This window comes from Pleurodeles waltl, chromosome 4_1, assembly GCF_031143425.1.
Source record: "Pleurodeles waltl isolate 20211129_DDA chromosome 4_1, aPleWal1.hap1.20221129, whole genome shotgun sequence".
Classification (NCBI taxonomy): Eukaryota; Metazoa; Chordata; class Amphibia; order Caudata; family Salamandridae; genus Pleurodeles; species Pleurodeles waltl.
In genome coordinates, this window is record NC_090442.1 from 1,006,685,036 (window position 1) to 1,006,707,595 (window position 22,560).

At 45.0% G+C, this 22,560-nt stretch overlaps 1 protein-coding gene across 3 annotated transcripts in view; it reads right to left on the reverse strand.

Moving 5' to 3' along the window:
• Nucleotides 1-2,282: 2,282 nt before the first annotated feature.
• The window catches only part of TSPAN12 (tetraspanin 12), a 300,631-nt gene continuing 280,353 nt past the window's right edge, over nucleotides 2,283-22,560 (reverse strand). For all 3 annotated transcript variants that reach the window (XM_069229859.1, XM_069229858.1, XM_069229860.1), the window contains one exon: nucleotides 2,283-3,589. In XM_069229859.1, the coding sequence (XP_069085960.1) occupies nucleotides 3,365-3,589 (225 nt within the window). In that variant the 3' untranslated portion in view covers nucleotides 2,283-3,364. The remainder of the gene's footprint in view (nucleotides 3,590-22,560) is intronic.

Genomic DNA, 22,560 nt, shown 5'->3' on the forward strand with positions numbered 1-22,560 from the left:
AGTGGCTTTTATGAATTGGTTACGTACTTTGAAATATTGTTGGTTTTCGGACTTCACCTTATTGAGGTATGATCTAATCTGATTTGGGTCACTGTGTATACTTCTCGCGATTTTGGATACACATTAGGGGGCATATTTATACTCCGTTTGCGCCGAATTTGCGTCGTTTTTTTCGACGCAAATTCGACGCAAAACTAACTCCATATTTATACTTTGGCGTTAGACGCGTCTAGCGCCAAAGTTCATGGAGTTAGCGTCATTTTTTTGCGTGAACACCTTCCTTGCGTTAATGATATGCAAGGTAGGCGTTCCCGTCTTAAAAAATGACTCCGATGCATATGCGTCGTATTTATACTCCCGGGCAAAAATGATGCCCGGGAGTGGGCGGGTCTAAAAAACCCGCATTAGCGCCGGATTTTAGCGCCTGGGTCAGGGCAGGCGTTAAGGGACCTGTGGGCTCAGAATGAGCCCAGAGGTGCCCTCCCCTGCCCCCAGGGACACCCCCTACCACCCTTGCCCACCCCAGGAGGACACCCAAGGCTGGAGGGACCCATCCCAGGGACGTTAAGGTAAGTCCAGGTAAGTATTTAAAAAAAAAAAAAAATTGTGGCATAGGGGGGCCTGATTTGTGCCCCCCTACATGCCACTATGCCCAATGACCATGCCCAGGGGACAGAAGTCCCCTGGGCATGGCCATTGGGCAAGGGGGCATGACTCCTGTCTTTGCTAAGACAGGAGTCATTTCAATGGGGGATGGGCATCGTAAAAAAATGGCGCAAATCGGGTTGTGGCGATTTTTTTGCCTCAGCCTGACTTGCACCATTTGTGGACGCCCATACGCCATTTTCCCCCTACGCCGGCGCTGCCTGGTGTACGTCGTTTTTTTCAACGCACACCAGACAGCGCCGGCGGCTAACGTCATTGAATAAATACGGCGCCCGCATGGCGCTTCAGAATGGCGTTAGCCGGCGCTAATTTTTTTGGCGCAGAACTGCGTTGGCGCAGTTTTGCGTCAAAAAGTATAAATATGGCCGTAGGTGTTTGTCTTGGGTGTGCACTGTTTTGGTAATGGCTCATTGGTTAATTCTGGTTGTCTGGTATCTGTTTGGTTACCACACGGTTTGTGATTACATTTTTCCCTTTTTTTGATTTGACTTTATAATGGTGTCACTATCTAATGTTATTCGCGCGTTTGTGCCTGAGTTTTTTACTCTCACTTTTCACACTGGATGGGGCTAATACATGAATTTAATGTGAATATCATGAAGATGTTAATAGACTTAATATGGGGTCCTCGACTTGGATTTTGAATGTGTTAATTTAGCCGATTGCTACTCGTATTTGTTATTTGTGAGATGTTAATTTACGTTAGTCTTGTAAGATATATACAATGTATGTTGTGATTTTTGTTTGAATATGTACATGTCTTATGCTTGATATTTCTTTCAGCCTTGAAAAAAAGTCACGGGGAGCATTCACTCCCATGACGAAACACGTGTTAGCTGTTTTGTGTTATTCTGAATGATGGAGTCTTCAAGCTGTCTTGCGTCACATTAAAAGATGAAGTTTTCACGCAAAAAAAATTCCACTGGATTTTTGTTCATCTGCATGTACAAAGTGATTTAGAATTATGGATATATAAGTGTGCATACTCTGCAATATTGAATTCTTTAGATTTATAATTATATTTGAGTGCCTAGGTCTCTGTTATAATGTTTTGTATATCTGTGGTTTCACAGTGTTGGAGGTAGGGGAGATTCCTCCGGGACCGGGAGCACCATTTTTTAATGGTATAATTTATTTTCTACTCTGAGGGGAATGTTTGGAGCGCTTCTTTCCCCTTAATGTTTCTTCCCTTTTGTTACAATACATATGTCTTGGAAATATAGGGGCATATTTATACTCCGTTTGCGCCGAATTTGCGTCGTTTTTTTCGACGCAAATTCGACGCAAAACTAACTCCATATTTATACTTTGCCGTTAGACGCGTCTAGCGCCAAAGTTCATGGAGTTAGCGTCATTTTTTTGCGTGGACACCTTCCTTGCGTTAATGATATGCAAGGTAGGCGTTCCCGTCTTAAAAAATGACTCCGATGCTATTGCGTCGGATTTATACTCCCGGGCAAAAATGACGCCCGGGAGTGGGCGGGTCAAAAAAACCTGCATTAGCGCCGGATTTTAGCACCTGGGTCAGGGCAGGCGTTAAGGGACATGTGGGCTCAGAATGAGCCCAGAGGTGCCCTCCCCTGCCCCCAGGGACACCCCCTGCCACCCTTGCCCACCCCAGGAGGACACCCAAGGCTGGAGGGACCCACCCCAGGGACATAAAGTCCAGGTAGGTATTTTTTTTTATTTTTTTTTGTGGCATGTAGGGGGGCCTGATTTGTGCCCCCCTACATGCCACTATGCCCAATGACCATGCCCAGGGGACAGAAGTCCCCTGGGCATGGCAATTGGGCAAGGGGGCATGACTCCTGTCTTTGCTAAGACAGGAGTCATTTCAATGGGGGATGGGCGTCGTAAAAAAATGGCGCAAATCGGGTTGAGGCGATTTTTTTGCCTCAGCCTGACTTGCACCATTTCTGGACGCCCATACGCCATTTTCCCCCTACGCCGGTGCTGCCTGGTGTACGTCGTTTTTTTTAACGCACACCAGACAGCGCCGGCGGCTAACGCCGGCTAACGTCATTCAATAAATACGGCGCCCGCATGGTGCTTCAGAATGGCGTTAGCCGGCGCAAATTTTTTTGACGCAAAACTGCGTTGGCGCAGTTTTGCGTCAAAAAGTATAAATATGGGCCATAGTTTAGTAATAATACAACTTGCAAAGTGTAATGGCTGCTTGTTGAAAATAAGTGAAGAAAGAATAGGTATAAACCTCCCCTCAAGTCCCGACACAGAATCCCCATCTTTAAATTCCCAGCAACATTGTGGGTGTTTATTTGGCCTGAGTGTTAAACAATATAATGACACTGTCCTAAATGTGTATCTGGTCTTGTGCCAAACCCCCACTTTACCCTAAACTTCTGGTTTCTGCGAAAAATATTTAACTGTGTTTTCATTTAATTTATGTACATTCTCTACTTGTGCTACAATCTGAATGAAGTTATATATATTAAAATATACATTTTCAGGAAACATCCTTTTGCATTATAAAAAGACATTAAGGTTGCATTGTAAAGTAGAATGTAATGCCCTGAACATAAAGTAATTCTTAAAATAAGTGACCTGTTTCTGCTGTTTAGGATATCCAATTGTTAGTGGCATGCAACATTTTGGAAACATAAAAGGAAACTAATGCATAACCCAAACCTACAATTGTTCCATTAATAAGTAGTCGTGGCATGGGGCTTGAATATGCTCATCAGGCTGGATTTCCGCAGCATGACAGCTGCTGTGCAGAGTCACTATCCAAGGATTTCAATTTCTCTGCCACTGGATCTTTCCTGTCATAATATAGAGCCCATAACAGTGTAAGTGTAAGTGTCATTGCTAAAATCTGCGTCACTCCAATCGAGATTCCCAGCACTCGTAGCACTTGTAACTGCTTTGTCCCTCGTAAGAAGCTGTACATTTTCCTACCACAGCCCTAGAGGAAAAAAGCATATTCAAAACTTTTAATTCATACGCTCCAAAATTCTTCAGCATGCAACTAAAAGCTCAGCAATGGATACAAAGCCATGCAGAAAAGCAGCAGCTTTACTATTTTAATTAACTAATCAGTTGCACACGGGAAGGAGCATTATTAGTAATAACAGACCTTCTCAAGCATAACATCTTTTTCAAGGGTTAATGGGAAATGTTTTGTAAAAGGTAGAGGTCTGAAGTGGCAGTAATGACATATTACAATGCTGTTGTAGAGTTCTAAGAAAACACTGAAAAAACAATGGAAATCAGCGAATGTTTTAGCATAATCTCTCTAAAAATTGGCTAAGGAACACGTTACTTACCTTTGTCAACCCTCATTCTGGGTGGATACTCTTATCTAAAACACAGATTTCCTAATTGTTGAATGACCCCCTAGACAGCAGAATGGATCCAGACATTCAAAACCAGTACTCCTGCATGCCTGTAAGTGGAGTTGTGCGGCTCTGCACTAATTTCGTTCCACTCCAGAACTGACAAGCACATACCACCCGGGTGTACTGGTGTCAATTGCTTTCCAGGGCTTGGCCGCACCCTCAGATTCAAAACCCATCGGAAAACTGGCTTGACCAGTATGCAGATCTCTAAGTTGGAATCCTTTTTATACGGAAAAAGAGTCAATTTCACAGAATGGGAAGGTGGGAAAGTCAGCGAGGAATCTGCAATTAGAGTATCCACCAAGAGCGTTAATCAGGGTAGGGGCTTGTTCTTCTGATGGATACTTCAATCACATTCCCCAATACTCGTGGATCTGCACTGGCCAGAATCAAATTCAAGCTGGAATGTTTAGACTTCAAAGCAATCCATGCTGGACCAATCTTCCTAAGACATCAGGTGGTTCGAGAAATTTGAGAAAAACATCTCATGGAAACACCTTTATTCAGAACCTCTCATGCTCTACAGTATTCCTTCTCTGGACATCCTCCACCTTCTGGAACTTCCTGCCTGCAGACAACAAAGTGGCCCCATCCCTTCTTTTGTTTTCACTCCTACTAAAGACTCAGCTGTCCATGCAATACCTGACCAATTAACCTAATTAATTCTTGAAGGATCAAGCTGAACCCCCACCTCCTTGCCAGAACTGATGGATATGATAATCTTGTAAGCAAAGGTGGTGGGTCTGTGGAATGGCTCAGACTAAAATGCCCTGCAGGACAGAATGGGAAAAAATCACATCCCGATGGACCTGGCTGTTAAATCAACAGTGCTTTGTGAACATGGGCACTGATGCCTACTTAGCAGCCTGGCAAATATCCACAATAGGCACTCTGCAGGTTAACATAATTGTAGCAGCCTTGCCTCAAGTAAATGATCCCTTAATGTTTCAGGTGGCAGCTTCTTAGCTAGCATGTGGTAGATTTTTTATGCAGAGGACTCACTTAGAGACGCTTCTTTTCTGCGCTGCCTTGCCTTTTTTGCTCCCTAGAAGCCCACAAAGTGTTGATTGTCTACCCAATGGTCTGCGGCACGAATAATATAGAAACGTGGGCTCTCCGAGGATCCAAACAATGGAGTCTCTCTATCTGTTACTACCTTCTGGAGAAACACAGCTCAAATTCTCAACGCCTGTCTGTAAGGAATGTTGTGTAAGGTGGTTGGACTGAAAGGGTGTGCAGCTAACTCACACAACTGGCTGACGTAAACAAAAATAAAATTTTCAGGGTCAACAGACACACCAGACAGCTGTGCATTGGCTCAAATTCAATACACATTACAGTAGTGAGAACCAAATTCAAGTCCCACTGTGGCATCAGAAAGGGCTTTGGCTACAACAAATTCTGTAAACCGATTGAAAATGACACTGCAACAGTGATTTAAACAATTAAGGCTAATCTGGAAACCTCAATGCAAATTCTTACTGGGCCAGTGAGAAAACAATCAACACTTCAGACAGCTTAGCTTGTAGAGAAATTAATCTGTTGGTTGCTGTACCATACCACAAACCTTTCCCAGCATCCACTTGATTTTTGAAACTGGGCGCTTAGCTGCCAGAATCGCATCAACAACTTCAGGAGGAGGATTGAAGGAGAATAGCTGCTGTTGTTCAAACTTCACGAATGACGATGCAGAGTGCAGAGACGTGGTTGCAAGACGCAACCCTGTTGCTGCAACAGTAGATTCTTCTGAAGTGGCAGCTTTATTGGAAGAGTGATGTTCTGGATACTGCACACTCCTAGCTTATTCTGGTGCCACCTTGATTACTTGAGCCCTGCTGGTCTTGATCTCCTTCCAAAAGCAAACCAGGAGGGGTAGAGGTGGGAAAGCACACAGCAGTCCTGAGCTCCACTCTAGGTGGAATGAGTTTCTGCAAGAGTCTTCTTGGGAACTCTAGCTCAGAAAAATGCTGGCATTGCATGTTCTTGGTAGTGGTGAAAAGACTGAGCCAGGATTCGTCCCATTTCTGGAAAATACTCAGTCCCACCTACAGGTGTAACTGCCATTTGTGATCCGCTAGGAGTTGGCAACTGAGCTAGTCTGCCCTAGAGTTTGAAGATCCCACCAAGTGGTTTATGACCAGAGAAATGCCCCAATGAGTCAGCCACTGCTAGAGTCGCAAAGCCTCCTGGCATATGTCTAGTGAACGGGAGCATCTGCAAACAGTCAGGTGGGACTTCAGCATGTTGATAGTGAACCACAACCATTTCAGGAGGTATGCCCTTGACTGGAGGTGACGACTGTCTATGGTGAGCCAACCTTGAACATTCGTCGAGGTACGGGAAGACTGGTACATCTGACCACTGTGACCACCACCATTACTTTTGTTAACACCCAGGGGGCAATGATAAGGCCAAAGAGGAGCACTGCAATCCTGAAAATGCTCCTGGCCCACTATGAACTGCAGGTATTATCTGTGAGACTACATTACAGTAATATGGAAACATGCGTTCTGCGAGTCCAACGCTATTACCCAGTCTCTGGTATCCAGAGCAAACAAGACCTGGCTCAGCAATAGCACCTGGAATTTGTCCTTCCGTAGGAAGGTGTTGAAAGGGGGGGAAAGACAATGGCCTCCATCCTTCTTTGGTACCAGGGAGCTGCAGGAGTAATATACAGGTCCTACTTTCAAGGCGAGAGCCCTCTCCTGGGCTCTCTTGGCCAAACCTTCCTGCACTTCCTGCTACAAAATGGACAAGTGTTCCTCTGCCAGCTGCATTGATGGGGGTGCAAAGTGGAACTGAGTAGAAAGAAATGAGAGGGCGTAGTCATGTTTGACATGTTGGAGAACCATGCATCCATCCACCACTGAAGGAAATGTCTAATCCTGCCGCCGACAATGGTAGGACACATAGAAGTGGTTTTGCGGTTGTGGATGGGCCGGGGACAGAGCTGCATGTTGTCCCCGATGAGCCATGAATTGGCTGAGCAGGTTATTGTGTGAGTGGCGGGATCTGGCATTGGTAAGATTCGAAACTCCTAGGGCCATATTTATACTTTTTGACACAAAACTGCGCCGGCGCAGTTTTGCGTCAAAAATATTACTGCAGACTAACGCCATTTTGGTGCGCTGTGCGGGCGTCATATTTATACTTTGACGCACGGCGTAATGGGAGTCATTATTTTTGACGCACACCGCAGCGTCAAGTCGTAAAGCAAAACGACGTTAACGTGGCGGAAATGACTGTGGTTCGATTTACGACCCCGCAAACCGGATATGCGCCGTTTTTTGACGCAATAGCGTCAAAAAAAACCCACAAACACTGCCATTTCACCAGAGGAGAGCCAAAATGGATCCCAGATGCCACTACAGACCCCAGGAAGATGACAGCAGACCAGGAACCAGCCAGGAGGACCCACACAAGAACCAGGACACTTTTAAGAAGAAAAGAAAGTGTCGCTTTAGTGCAGAGGAGCAGGAAATTCTGGTTAAAGAGGTGACGGAACACCAGCACCAACTGTTTGTCACCTCAAAGTTGCCAATCAGTAGGAGAGAGGCTATATGGCAACAAATTGTCGACAAGATTAACAGTGTGGCTGAAGTACGCAGAACAGTCATCGAGTGCAAGAAACGCTGGCATGACTGCAAGCGCAGGACCAAGGAAAAGATGGCCAGGAACAGGAAGGCATCACTGCAGATTGGAGGTGGGAGTCCAGCACACCAGGAGGCCCTGGACCACATGGAGGAGATGGTCGCAGCCGTGATCCCTGAGGAGATCGTCACAGGGATTTAAGGACAGGACGGCACAGACTACTAGGAGACAACGCACATGCAGGGTAAGTCGCATGGGGAATTATAATGCAATAATGTCACTGTGAGCAGGGGGGAGGATACCGACCACAAAATGCATGGAAGTCATCTTATACATGGAGTGGCATGGGTAAAGGGGCACGGCAGGGGGGCATGGCCCGTTCTGAGAAGACCTGGGGCACACCATTACACAACACCAACAACAGTCCCATGGGGGCATGCTGTCATGCCAACGATGGAGCAAAGGGAAAGCCACGCCAGGAGGGAAGGCCACAACGTCAAACTGACATCCCGGCACACGTCAGCCACCATACCCCTACATTAACTAGGGCCCTCTTAACAACCTCTAGCCATACCGACAACTGGAATGTAACTGCGACAACAGTTGCCACTACCACCTCTGCTCTGTGTGCAGCTCAAGTAGCCAATGGCAGTAACCTCCCCATGGATCATACACACCTAAATTAGGGGGTGAGGATGACAACTTCAACAATCCCCAGAAACAAGACAAAGGCCCCAGTACTGTCGAATGTCAATGCCCATAGTTGTCGCAAACATCAGCCAATGTAAACAACAATAGGAGCTACACAGCACTAAGGACACACCCTTGCTGCATATGTCAGGGTCCATCCTGTGCCTGGGTAACAATGCAACATCCCAAATGTCATACTGCTCAGACAACAGCATTGAAGGGGGAACACATGTAACTGGCCACTGAAATACACCTGCACAGTCCGAGGAGGAAATAGGACACTGATACGATTATCAGGGCAATCCAATGTAACACACATTCCCCAACATCAGCAGGACACATTACCAATGTCAACATCCATATCAGATCATAACATTGCCATGCATAGGATATGCCACATGTCAAATACATTTAAGTGGATGTGAAAGATCAGAGATTGGGGTAGGTCCAGATTGTTAAGTGTGCCGCCAGGGCCATCAGTACACCCACAGCCAGTGAAAGGTCTCACCATAAGAATGGATGTAGACGGAGGCTTGAGTAGGAAAAGAAGGTGGCAATTCTCTATTTGGCATAAACCCACACCTAGAGGCGATGAGGCTGACAAGTCTGATAACTCAATAACATACATGTGACATGCAGGTGGGCCATAGGCCTGGAAGAATGCCCATCTGAAGGACTGGAGAAATTAACACAAAACAAGATCACAAAGTGAATTCATCAAAAGGCAGGCACGTCACATCAAAATTGCCACAACACAGACACACTAATTGTACCCTGTTTCATTGCAGAGGAAGATGGATCTCCTGCGTATATGCCTGTCCGAGATTTCCCTGATGACTTGGATGACGGGCCGATAAACATTCCCCAGGAGACTATCCAAAAGGTCCTTGAAACCCTCCAGACCCCACCTTCAGTCACAAGGAGGAGCACAGAACAAGCAGCCATCGCAGAGGATCCACCCACCACCCCAATTGTAAGACCTGCCAGCTCCAATACAGCTGAGGACTCTGACGACACTGGCACCAGCTTTGAGAGAACTGTAGTTGGAGTACAGCGGGAGCTGGCCAAGGAGGTGCGGGTGGGGATGCAAACTATGGCAGCCAGCCTTGAGGGGGTGCGTTCGTGCATGATGTCATCTGCAGATCAGGCAGCAGCTATGCAAGCCCTAACATCCATCCTGCAAGGACTACAAGAAACTGTCAAGGAATTCACCACTGCAGTAAGGGAGTTGCCACAACACCTCGAACCCCAAACCTTCCACTGCATGCACGAATGCAATCATGACCCCCTCAGGGCCGACCTGGCTGCCTACCATCGTGATGTGGCTGCTATTCTCAAGAACCAGCAGATCCTCCTTGCTGCAGTTCTGCCCTTAAGACCTTCACAGGGAGCAGCGACCGGGATGTCTGACTCCACATCTTCTAACACTGAGGTGTGTGTTGCCCCTTCACAACCAACAACAACAAGAACAGAGGAGGCAACATACACATCAGAAGAAGAAGACATGGAACAGATCACATTCACAAGGAAAATGACCCGGAAGCACTAGTCCCTGCCACATGGCCCACATTTACCAAGATCCTGCGGTTTGTAACTTGCCAGTCTTGCAACAACTTTACTCAAGCACTGTTCTGCAAACCACTGTATATCTTGTCACCCAGCCCAGTGATTGTCTCTCTCCAACTCATTGGCAAATTATGTCCCTCTGCACTGTCTGAAACATCAACCCCAGTATGTCAAAAGCATTTTGGTAAACCCTTGTGTTGGATCACAATGTAAGATATCACTATAATGGACTCACAATCATGGACAATGTACAGATAGCACTACAGCACTTTTCAATAAATAACACTTATACAACAAATCTTTCTCTGGGTAATGTGACATATCAACTGTGCAGTAGATAACTGAAATGTGTCTACTGTCAAATTACGTAGTTTGTCAATACAACTGTCCTGATAATAAGTAGTCAGAGAAATCTGCACAGTGCCCATGACTGCATCATACTCTGCCTATCCTGAGGGACAAATCTGATGAAGTGAGAAACCATACACCATCATGCTGTGTTGGACATAAGAATGCTTCCTCAGGGGATAACTAAGTCATCAAATAGTGGCCACAAAATTTTGTCAACATGCAAAATAACACAAATAACATGGCACACTAATCTAAGCAAACACTACAAAAACTGCATAAATGAAGGTGTCTGAGTTTACATACAAATAGGTAATCGTGCTGAACTGTGTCACAAATGATGTATGAGAGTCATGAAGACAAGAATACAAGATTGCCAATGAGAACTCATCTTATAAGGGTGTCCATGATCATCACACTGCAGTCAGACCTAAAACTGTTTCCCCAATACCAAGTCTGGAAGCACTGTTTGTGACTTTCAAAACACACTTATCAACAGAAACAGATTGTCATCCATATTAACTGTGATTGGTGGTTGCAACGAAGGGTCGACACTTTGCAAGGTAGCTCTGGGCTAGCTGCCAATCGTACAGCTCAGTTGGGATTTGTTTGTAGCATAGGACACAGATGCTATAGTACAAAATTGATGTACACTGAATCCAAACCCACGATCAAGTACCATTCAACACATACTATTAAAGGTTAACCAAATATTTATTAAATGCTAATCACAGAAGAGGAAACTGAGGGAACAAATCTTACCTACCCTAATCTACCCTGACTACTCATTACCCACAACTGTCGCTAACTAACCTAAGCTACACTTACTTATCACATGTAAAGAAACGTTCTAAACATCTACCCACCACCCCCCTTATGAGACAGGACACATGGAGGACAACACATACTAACCTAAACACATACTATACTATCCTATACAAATATATATATTTTGTATTTTTTTTTTTTTAAACACACAAGAACCCCAACATAACCCCCCACCCACACACTTAAGAAGTAAATATATAAAGATTGTGGACCCCCCCACCCACTAACACTAACTAAACTAACAGCCTATACTAACCTAACACTAAGACCCCTAAGCCCACTAACTATAAGAACAAGGAAAGAGGAGGGAGGGGAGGGAATCATGTCCATCTAAAAATGTCTAGAGGTTGGCCCTCCGGAGGGTCCTCTTAATAGACTTCACACGCCGGTTAATGTGGCGCACATCCCGGCTCAGGTGGCTCAACTTGCGCAGCACTCTGTCTATCTTACATTCCATTTGGTAGAAGGCTGCAGTGTCAACAGATGGAGCTATGGCAGTCTGGGTACCGGTGGAGGAGGTCTGTGTGGGTGTGGTGCCAGGCCTAGTGGGCTGTCCTGCACCGGTGGCAATGCTGGGGCCTGGAAGTCCAGCAGATGTCGGACCAACAGTCCCAGCTGTGGGTGGGGCCACCTGGCTCGGATTGGTGGTTGTGCTGGTGGTGGCTGTGGTGGGCAAAGTAGGCCCACCCTGTGAGAAGGCTCTCCATGCCCCGGAGGCCCGTTCATGGCGATATCGCCAGGCCATCCTCCGGAACCCCGACTCCACCAGCAGGATGTGCTGGTATCTCATGGCCCGGCGCTGGAATTCACTGACCTGGTCTGGAGTCATATTAGCAGCTGTGAAGACAAATGCAGATATTCTACATTAGTAACTGCATTGTGTGAAATGGCACAAGAAGTTAATCAGAAAATACATCTACTGTACTTGTAACAGCTCATATCACAATACAGATCATTGAATGTCCCTGAGGAAGTACATGGCAGGCCAGACTACAAAGGTCACATCACACAGAGCACATCCATAACCTACAAGATGGGTAACAACTGGCTTTGACTTTCAATCTGAGTTCTGCCAGTTATCAGCTAAGAATCATGCTGCATATCCTCCGCCAAGACCTGGGCTACAAATGTCAGTGTACGGAAAGCAAAACTAAAGCCACATGGTCTGCAAGTTGTAACTGCACTTGCCAGTATAGTACCAAGTGCCAAGCCTGAGTGTGTATACTAGTTTGCAACCAAACCGTCACTTATTCACATGTATGTGTAACATACTAGTAGCATCAGTACTAGGTACCCCATTCACAAACCCATGCCCGTGTTTGAGGGTGGGGGGGTGGATAAACAACTATTATTTGCCAACAACATGTACACCGAGGAGTGTATAGAAAACTCCACATATGTTTTTCTCTACAGACACACCACAGGTAAGGTCTATCAACAATTAGGAGTCAGCAAACCCTAGAGCAATCATAGGGCCACACATGTCAGGAAATGCAGACCTTGGTACACAACATATACTTCCAGTGAGGCCTGACTTACATCAGACACATAGTTGCTAGAACACCCATGATCATGAATTGCATGCACACCTAGGCCATTGCACTCAAGTTCCACATACTTGTAGCACTACATGTGGAAGTACATGCTGCTAGGAGGTTCTACCTACTAGGTAAATAGGGAAGCAGATGTCTATTGGAAAGCAATTTGCTGTACCAATCTTGGAGAATGTGGGTCTGACAGGCTGACTAAATCGGAGCTGACTTCCAGTGCGACTCTTGGTGATACAACTGTCATCCACATGACTAACCCCTGTACTCACAGTGGGGCCTACAGGAATGGCCTACAATCCCTACATAATACCATTGGATACGCATTGGCCAACTCAAAACATGTGAGAAACTGAATTCCCACTCATGGAACAAGAGAAAAGCTTGCCCAACGCATCACACCTTCCTATGCGTTCAACTCACACGAGTCCATAACCAGCAAACACAACACATAACAGACATATCAACACTTACTGGAGTGGTCGGGGTCCTCAAATGTCGCCACCTCTCCCACAGTGTAGGGTGCTGGTCCACCTGTAAGGTATGGAAGGAAGAAATGTGCTCAAAATCTGTGCACAGCGCAACAATTTCATAAATATATACAATGTGTAGGCTGAATAAGGAAATGGCAGCCATTCAGACATGATGATACTGCATCTGATATATCACGGCCAACTTGTACATAGCATGGGTCTCCTGTGACAGTTACACACATATCTGCACACATACATTGGCCCTAACTATCATGTGGTTGCAAACATGCCCCGTAATTGGTGACCAGAAAAAAATATGGAGTGTAATCGTCTCATCATGTGCATCCAAGAGAGACATCCAAAGCCTGGTTACTTGAGGACTGCATTACCAGTCAAACATGCCTTGTGGCCATGACACATTAATGACACATAGGTACAATGTACAGAGGGAGGGGCAGGGACTTTTGTAAGCCCCCCCTGTTGTTACATTTGATTCAATTGATGTGGCCCAGCTATGGTGATTTGCACCAACCATGGAGATGTGAAGCCATGTTCATACACTTGGTCTGCCATCCATATTTGGAATGTGGCACAACTAACTCCAACAAACATTCTAAGATGTTAGCTGAGGGCACCTTACATCTTTTCACGATGTTTTCAAATCCAGATCTGAAATGTATCCAAAAAGATCAAGGAACACAATAATTCCACACATTCATAGTACTTCCGTGAACGCTTTCCTTCCACACTCACCAGACTTACATGAGACATATGTCTGAGCCACTTTGCTATTATCAATTGACGTGAAGGCAGCACTCATTTTCTGCATCATGTAAAGTCAGTCTAGCAATTGCGTCAACAAAGTTGGCCTAAATGTTGGTACATCTGTACTTCTCTGTCAATAGTACCCTATGCAGACATGATTGGCTCCTATTTTGTTTGCTTTTCTGACAAAAAGGCCGCACCAATTTCCTTCATGGAAAAGTATCCTGTAAGTTTGCTGAGCACGTGCTACCTGACAGCTAGCAATTGTGATCCTTGCCATAGTGCATCAATTATCCCTTTATGTTTCCCCAGCATTACACACAGTCAGCAAGTTAGCTGGCAGACATTGTACTAATCCCCTTATGTCACTACAGAGCATTTAATCGTGCACATTAACATGATTCGTACTCACCAACAGTGCCACCAATCATGATTCCCAGGTGGTCCAAGATATCCTGCTCCCTGGTGATGAGGTCAGCCCACCGGTGCTTCAGCTGGTGGTCACTCCTCTGGCTGGCATACACACATTGCAGGTGATGCAGCACCTTTCCCCACCGGATTCTGTGCGCCTCTGTTGGATACCCCTGTATCACCCTGCCCCCTGCCTGGATCATGAGCGGCAAGAAGTGACACACAAGCCAGATGAACCCCCCCCCCCCCAACTTCTCTTCCCCCATCCTGCCAAGACGTGGCGTACCAGACATACTTGAGAAGTGAAAGGGAATAGGGGTAAAAGAAATAGAAAGGGGAAAAGGGGGAAAGTAGGGGTACAAATACAGATGGAAAGTAAACTTAACCACTAAAAGAGCCCAACTATCCCCAAACTACCACTACCCACAACAGACTCCCACAAACAACAAAAACACAAGATAAATGGACAAATGTAGACAAAACACAGTAGTACAGTATACAGCAACAATATTTATTTCACAAATGGACTTTACAGATAGCACACAGGACAAAAAAGCACAAAATCTCAGGATAACACTCTCTACACAGCCACACAGTCTAGAAGGATCATAAACTGCAAAGTGAAAGTGAAAGTACACCCACTGTACATGATCTGTAAACAGGATATCCTATTACATCACTTCCTGTATGAAAAGTCCTGCCTTTTTCGCGTTATGCGTCATTTTTTGTCTACCAAAACTGTATTTGCGTCATTTTTTTGGACGCACAGAAGTGAAAATTAGCATGGCCTGTACAAATATCTGGATGCGGGCTAAATTTCACTCCTGTGCGTCAACAAAATGACGCAAATACAGTTTTGGTAGACAAAAAATGACGCATAACGCTAGGAACGTCAACATTTCAGTGCATTAACTGGTTTTGGGCAATTTTTCTTGTTTTTTTGTTATGTTACATTTGGGACACATCAGAGATAGGCTGATTAAAGTCACTATGGTGTTGATGGTGTATGTTCACATGTGTGACATCATACTGCAGCGGACCATGATCCGCTACTCCCTTCACAGTATTTTTATGGTTGGCTGACGCAATAGTTGGTCATAAGTGTGGCCAACATATATGTGTTGCAGAAATTGTGCATGTTTGCCATAAGGAGAGGATAGCAATGTGACGCACATATGTACAATACCTAAATGCCTTTGGTTCAAAGTGTGTGCTTTGGCAACTAATGTATTTGTTGACCAAGTGTGTGTGTATCACATGAAGCATATTTGTACATATGCTTGTATGAATGTGACGTCCATGTGTCCAATCCTTAGATGCAAGTCATTGTGGAAATGAGAGAGGGCATGTGTTAGACATACATGTAACAACACCCCGTAAAGTAGACTTCCAAGATTTAGGGTCACGTAGACACCACATGTGACATAGCATGCACCAGATGGATGGCAGACGCCTGTTCATGTCAATGGTCCACATTTTCTACATCCTATGTCCTAGAGTATTGGTAAGACCTTCCTAGGCACTAGTTGGTGAATCCCACAGTGAGTCATACACATGCATTGAGGAAGTGGGTACCATGTTGTTTGCACAGACAGACAAGGGTGAATCTCAAATGTATGATGACACCACAGTTGAGGCCAAGTGAGCCCCAACTATCAAGTGGCTGTGGTGGACCAGCATACAAGACAGCACGTGTCCACATATTTCTAGTGATCAATTGCACATAGGTGTCTTGTTCATGTGTGTGGTCCAATGATGATCCTGTATATTGTTTGGGGTGTAATTTGTCACAGTTCAGTCCAGGACTCATCATGAGTCAGTGGCAGCTATTCCTGTATCTACTGAGTATCCTTGGTTGATCAATGTGAGTAAAGTGGATGTGGACATGTGAACCAACACGTGGATGGTCCCACCCTGTCACTAAAGACGTGTAATGAGACAGTCAACAGGGCAACCTTGGTGTGCTGAGTGAGATAATGTGTCAGGTGTCATGTTTCAGCAGGTGTCATTACAACATGTGTACACAGGTTAGCCTCTGCAATTCCCACTGCATCTGGGAACATCATAGTCTCTGTGCTGATTATTCTTGCAGCTATTCACCACACACGGCCCATCACTATGTTGTGAGCACTGTGATTCTGTGTGCGAACTGTCAAGGTCCTGACATTTGTGTATTTTTCATGGACATTATCAGAGGTTGCTGGTTGTGCTGAAAGCCCCGTACCCAATCCCTGCCTACGGCCCTGGGACACTGTCACACTTTGTCATTCATGCATAAATGCAACCCAGAAAAGGGATGGGCCATGAATTTTGCTTTTCCAAGAGGATGTAACTCAAATGGTACAGTTAAAAGCCAGATTATGCTGTCGCGTGGGCTCTCATTATTCTAAATGAGACTACTGGATTTCTAGGCAGCAGGATCTATAACGGTGTGGGGGACTGAGTCTGACCCACGTGTAAAGAACTCCGTCACCCTAAATCCGGTTTTTGCTCCGGCTAACTAGCAGTGCCTCATTTCTCCCATGTGGAAGGAATGATTCGGCAGCCGAGCGCATGACATCTCTGGAACTTCTCAGGGAAGTCGTGGTTACTCAGATCTAAACCAACTCTCTTATTTCCAATATGATCTCATATACAAATGACAAAGACAGTATAAGTTTTATATAATGTTTTAATAAAACGACTGTATTTTAGATATTAAGGCGTGAGCCGCAATAACCAGAACCATACAACACAGTAGGATTGAAATAGTCACCAGGAGAGTAAAACATAAGAACAAAGCTATCATATTGTCTAACAGTTTCTACTCTCCCTCTGCTTGTTCTATTTAGAGCACAGCATGTTAAGCGTCTAGCTTGCCTATTAGAATCACTGTGGAGACATCAGCCCTCATACCTGAGCAAAGACCTGTGATCTTGGTTCAGCATCTGCAACGAGGCAGTCAGCGTCTAGTTGTGGTTCCCTGGTCGGAATCTCCCTCTTGCGTGTATTGGGACAAGGAAGTGATTTTATAACTAACATGTCCTCGTGATCACAAAATGTCCCTACGCAGGAATGCCAAGTCTAAACTCCTACCACGTCTATCGGCAATGTACCAGACTATAATCCTTGACTGAAGTACAGAGTAAATATGTTATGGAGAACTCCAGTGCTGAAGTAGGCAAAACAGTGTGATATGAATAAAAAACAACACCGTAGAACTGGCTATTTGAAAAATAACAGCACGAAGCCTAATAAAAAGCATGTAGAGCAAAGTGCACAGAGGCTCTAAGCTGTCAGCAAATGAATAAAATATATTCAGGGCAAAGTGCACAAAGGCCTAAAGCCTGAAGCTAAAGTGCAATGAATACGTAAAACTAACCACCCTCCCCTTGTCGGTAGCAAGTGGTTCCAATAATATAAAAGGATGCCCCAAATATAAACAATATCTATAACAATTATTTCGACAAGGTGAGAAGACTACAAAGTCATAAATTTAGGTAACATGTGATCATAAAGCCAAATTCAATATAGTGTCAATTTCGTAAAAAATCCAATCGTCAGACAGAAGCAATAGAACGCAGGAGTTCCTCCACTTCGATATACGTCAATATCGGAAGATCCACGCCACAAAGTACCATGGAGCAGGTGTGATCCAAAGCCCCAAAGCCATTGAGGGCGGCATCCCGTGCAGGGCCTACGAAAGAGACAATACCATCTTCCTCCAGGAAGGGAATCTCATAAACCGCCTCACGAAGCAAGCGCATCCGTAGTGCACAAGTCTGGGAATGAGCCCTAATCGGGAACATCAACAGATCAGTATCGACCATTGGAGGGCGCTGCAGTGAGAGACAGAGAGACAGTGCATGTTCAAATGAGCACCAAAGGCATAGAAACACGGGTTGCACACAATCCAAAACCGGTCTGAATGACAGAGACCAGTCACACTCCAAATGTCCCAGGAGTGTTACTCCAAAATGCTGCATCATGCGTTCACGACACAGATGCGCTGACGGAAGCAGCAATACAGGATCTCGTCGTGACGGGACAGCCATTGCGAAAAAATTGCAACAACAGCAAGACTCCAGCCAATAAAGCCAAAGTAATCGGGAAACCCCCAAAAATGCTTCCGAAAATAGAATGTATAGCCGAAGGTATCAAACCGAATATGGAAGAGAAGGTATGAGCAAAACCAACACCAATGGCTTTGAAAAAATGTGCAATACCAGCAGTGTTGGATGCATTAAATATACGTCCCACAAGTTCACCGAAGTGAGTTGGAAAGTTAGTATTCAAAAGGGACTGTATCTCCGCCGATGACCTTGCCACCTGAAGTGCGTAGGTCTCGCTAACAGATGTAAGGGCCACATGCTTTTGAAACAATAAAGCTTTTATCCGACTCAACTTGTCGAAATCAACCTTGGAAGTAGCAATATGAGGCCAGATGTCCGCTACCTCCCTAAATTGAGTGGGGGGAAACAACACATTCCCGCAGCACGTAACGGCCTTGTTGACAACGACGATGTAAACTATTCCGGCACGCATGCCACAGCAGCGTTCGCTGTTAAGAACAATGTAACTGCAGTTAGAAAGCACCTGGAAAGTGTTTTTAATAACCGGGACTGGAACTCCCTTCAGATAACAAGCTAAGTTAGCAATCGAAGCGTTACACGCCCTGTGCAAGGACAGCTGTTTACAAACCATTGAATGGCTGACAGAAGCTTCGCATTCGCTGCCGCTAAGAAAAACCTCCTTCAAACCATTAACACATCTGTACTGAAAGGGAAGCTCCCACACCTCGTGTATGTAACTGTCTCCCAATAGTTCATATCTACCCACCGGAATGTGCTTCAAACAAGAAGTAAATTGCAAAGTGGAGATAGGCAAATTAATAACCCCATGAATCAACCACTCAGCTGACGGAATCTCAGCCACCGTGAAAGGCAGTTTCTCTAATTTCTCAATATTTAACATAACATATGTTGCTTCCTTTTTTGCCATCAGTTGTTGTTGACGAGTCAAATTAAAAGAGATAAAGATCTCTCTGGCACGAACGTGCTGCCATGGAACGCGACCCGCCTTCAAGGTCTGAAGAGTCCAACCCAGCTGCATGATGGACCGCGTCTGACTCTGCCCATGATATAAAGAAGACATGTCCGATTTAATAATGTCAATGGCAGAGGAAACAATGCTGTCAATCGTGTAAACACGGTCAGAAAGGGTATGCATGCCATTATCAACAACAGACAAAGTCTGCATCAGATTTTCCTGATCAATCTGCCTCAACCGGGCTGCAGCCTCTTGTTGGGAAAGTTTCCAAATCTCATTATAAACTTCGTATAAGAACCTTTTCTTCCGTGGTACTTTGGGACCTGACAAAAAATCTTGCAAATCAGTATCATTAGACAGTAACTTGAGATGTGACTTAACTGCATCCAGCGTGGATGACTTCAACCATTGCTGACAAAGCTTCCCCACACTGTATGTAGTTATAATATCAGCATGTTCTGGTGATACGTAACGAGGGTCTGCCCTACTAGTCCTGAACCCCCCTGAAGAGGTGACAAAACGTTGATGACACACATTAGTGTCTACAGGCCATAATAACCACCCGCCTGGATGTAACGATGAAGTGTTAAGCGTACCATTCTGGACCCAATGTGTAAAGTCACTAAAAGTAGCATTCACATAGTGCTGCCAATTTTTTTATTTAGAAGGGACAGGTATACTAGGCAAAGTCAACTCCCTAATTGTCGCTAAGCCCAAACAGCTAGTCTGTCGTACTGTGTCATTGAGGAAAATCATCTGCACAGGGATAATACATGCTCTAAATAACGTGTCCCTGCCTTGCATTTGCCAATTTTTCGAACCCCAAACACTTTTCAAGTCAACAGTTTTAAACCAGTATTCATACCCCTCGACCGAAAGTTTAGATACAAACAAATTTGAATACAGTAATTTAGTATCGGTCAATAACATTTGCTTATTAGAATACGGTGCAACTTTAAAATAGTAGGACTTAGCATTTCGTTGATCATGCCCAGAAAAATATGCAAATTTATCATAATACGTTTTCGAACTCCCTTGTGGAGAAGTCGAGCAATGTTCCCATTGCACATCATTAAACATGGACTTAGGGCTACTAGCTTTATGAATAAAGTGGTGTCCATAATAGTTGTAACAAAACATGTCACCATGATTATCTCTAAACTGGTAAGCATCTTCATCGTCATAGACTGTATAATATTGCAAATCCGTTAGCATAGAATCTACTGTCTTCACATCCCAATCATCAGAAACAATGCCATGTATAACAATATCATTCATTGATAACTTGAGGACATACGGTATTTGAATCAATTCAGTGGGACCATATATATCAAACATTACTTTATCCCACACAATCCCATCCGGAATTGGTATCACAGAAATGTTTACAGTGGATAAGTCTCTTCGAACCATATGAGACGAAAAATGCGGTTTTAACACAGTCTCCACGTGCTCAATGTCAGATCGATCAGGAAGAAAATGACCATGTATTATCAGAAAAAAAGTAACCACAAATCCCAACCATAATAAAAGAGTCATCACGGCCAAAAACAGCCAAAAATAGTTCCAAGGAAAAACAAAATATGTGCGTTTAAGCCAACCCAGCAGCCGTCGTGGACCGTGGACAGAAGACATCGAGGACCAGGAGCCGGACACATCATTCCCAGCGTCGTTGAAGCAGCCAGAAGCAGTTCTAGCAAAAGGTGCAACTGTGAACAAAGAAGCAGATGGAGGCTCTCGCCGTGGCACGCTATAAACAACATGTTCAGAAACATCAGTAGAACGTACAGCAATTTGATCAAAAGATTCCATATTAATCGCCGTCGGTGGAACAATCGCAAGATCATCATCCACCCTCCCCAAGCTCGGAGAGGAAACCGTGTCGGTGAAAAGCACCTGCAGCGGGACTTCTTCCCCAGTAGTGAGAGGGATTCCGGAACTACTGGGTGTCCCTCTTGGTCTGCTGTGCAGAATCGGCCACATGTTGTAACTTGACATTATCAATGGAAACAAAGCGATTTCCTTTGGCCCCTCGCAGCGGCGGTAAAATCACAGTTCTCGTGCCGCTCACCCCCAACACAGGGACAGGTTCTCGATAAGAAGGACCAAATTATTTTTTAACTGCGACCTTTTCACGCACTAGATCCCCAATCCTGGGTATCCAACCAGTAGGTGTTACTGGCTCATCCTTAATTCCTGAGGAGGCAGCACTGGCAGAAGAGTTATCTTCACGGAATTGTTGTAAATCCTGCAAAACAGTGACACAATCATTTATGTCAAAGGGAGTATCTGCCGCCTCCACACCAGGACCATCTAGATCAGGAACATACATTCGTGTTCCAAACAGGCACTCATATGAAGTACGACCCCCTATTGACCTTCTAGGCAAGTTATTAAGTGCTCTCTGTACTCCATACAGGTGGGCTAGCCAACCACGACCCGTACCTATAACTCTGGCCGTTAAGGACTGCTTTAAATCACGATTTAACGCTCCACAACAGAATTTCCCTCGGGATGAAATGGAGACGAGAATTGGAGTTGGACCCCCAACGAAGCCATGGTGTCCCTGAATGCCTTAGAGGCAAAAGCAGGGCCCTGGTCCGAATGAAAAGCCACAACTGCAAATATATCGACAAAGATGCACAAATCTTTAATAACAGTTTGAGCGTCAGCCGAGCGTTGTGGCCATACCCACACAAATCTGGAGCACGAATCTACAGCAACCAATATATATTTGTATGCACTATCTGGTGTCAGCGGACCACAATGATCCAAGTACACACACTGTAATGCTCTATTTGAAATCAGAAGGGGCGTCTGCTGCGGGCGTCTAGTCGACGATGCTTTAATTTGTTGACAAACGTCACAACAAAGGACATATTGCTTTGTCTCTTTATAGAGACCAGGCCACCAGTAACGAGCCTGTAAAAGTGAAATCATAGCAGCCACACCAGCATGTGCAGAAGCCACCCCCTCATGTGCTGCAGAAATTAATCGAGGTCTCTCAATTTTATTGGGAATTTCACGTACACCAATGCCTGGAATTGTAACAGTAGCATTCAGCGCACCATTCAAGCAGTAACTATATTTCGAAGGAAATCCTTTAGGAAAGGGCGTGCCATCAACCGTAGCCTTTATGGCAGCCGAAATTTCTGTGTCTGGTTTGGAACTCGAACGAGTCACTGCGGCCACAGTGGCGACAGCCACTGCCGATTTTGCGGCTTCATCAGCCAAAGTATTCCCAGCAACGTGTATTCCAACGCGCTGGTGTCCAAGTGTATGCAAAACATG